The 830-nt window shown below is 43.0% G+C and overlaps 1 protein-coding gene across 1 annotated transcript; it reads right to left on the reverse strand.

Annotated features, from left to right (window-relative positions):
- On the reverse strand, positions 1-342 carry LOC138020634 (uncharacterized). Its single transcript, XM_068867577.1, has one exon. The coding sequence runs from the start codon at positions 340-342 to the stop codon at positions 1-3; it is 342 nt and encodes a 113-aa protein (XP_068723678.1).
- Positions 343-830: the final 488 nt, after the last annotated feature.

The raw sequence follows: 830 nt of genomic DNA on the forward strand, positions 1-830 counted from the left end.
TCACTGAATCATAAACTCATTTCTTTGCTGCTCATTCCATTCTTCAATCACTTTGTGCAATTCCTTGTTTCCTGCTGCAAAGTTTGTTCCATTATCCGATCTAACCAACTCGGGAAGACCTTGTTCAGCAAATCTTCTGAATGAATTGATGAAGGAATTGGTGTCCATACTGTGTAACACTTTGATATGTATAGCCCTGACCGTCAAGCAGATATACAGAATTCCATAATGTTTCACGTCCGCTCTGCCTCTTTTAACAACAAATGGGCCAAAACAATCCACGCCCACGTGGGAGAACAGGGGTCTGTCGGGCTGTACTCGATCAGCAGACAAATCTGACATCTTTTGAATTCCAGGAGAAGCGTATTGACTACTTCCTTTACTGTCGCCCTACCATTGTTTGGCCAGAATCTTTCTCTGGTGAGGGAAAGCACATGTTCCACTGTGGCATGACCTGATGTTTCATGGTAGTGCTGCACAATGAGGTTGGTCAGATGATGTGACTTAGGTAGGAGTATCGGATACTTGACTTCTTCTGCAAGCGGTGCATTCCTGAAGTGTCCGTCTATGGGTAAAAGACCATTAACCCTAAAGGCATTTAGCTTGTGCAGTTGACTTGACTTGCTGGACAAACCTTCTCCTGCAAAACAAAAGCTTTGAACGATAGAGTAATATACATGCAATGTGTTTTACAACTTAAACCAGGAAGAGAAATATTGTATTATCTGCTCCATTGTGTCTGCATTGTCTCCTGCAGAAGCAGTGAAAGTTTTAGCTTCTCTCTTCAGTTCTAAATCTTCACAATCGTGGTCGCATGCGACATGGGCTGC

The sequence above is a fragment of the Montipora capricornis genome, chromosome 10, assembly GCF_036669925.1.
Source record: "Montipora capricornis isolate CH-2021 chromosome 10, ASM3666992v2, whole genome shotgun sequence".
In the NCBI taxonomy this organism is placed as follows: domain Eukaryota; kingdom Metazoa; phylum Cnidaria; class Anthozoa; order Scleractinia; family Acroporidae; genus Montipora; species Montipora capricornis.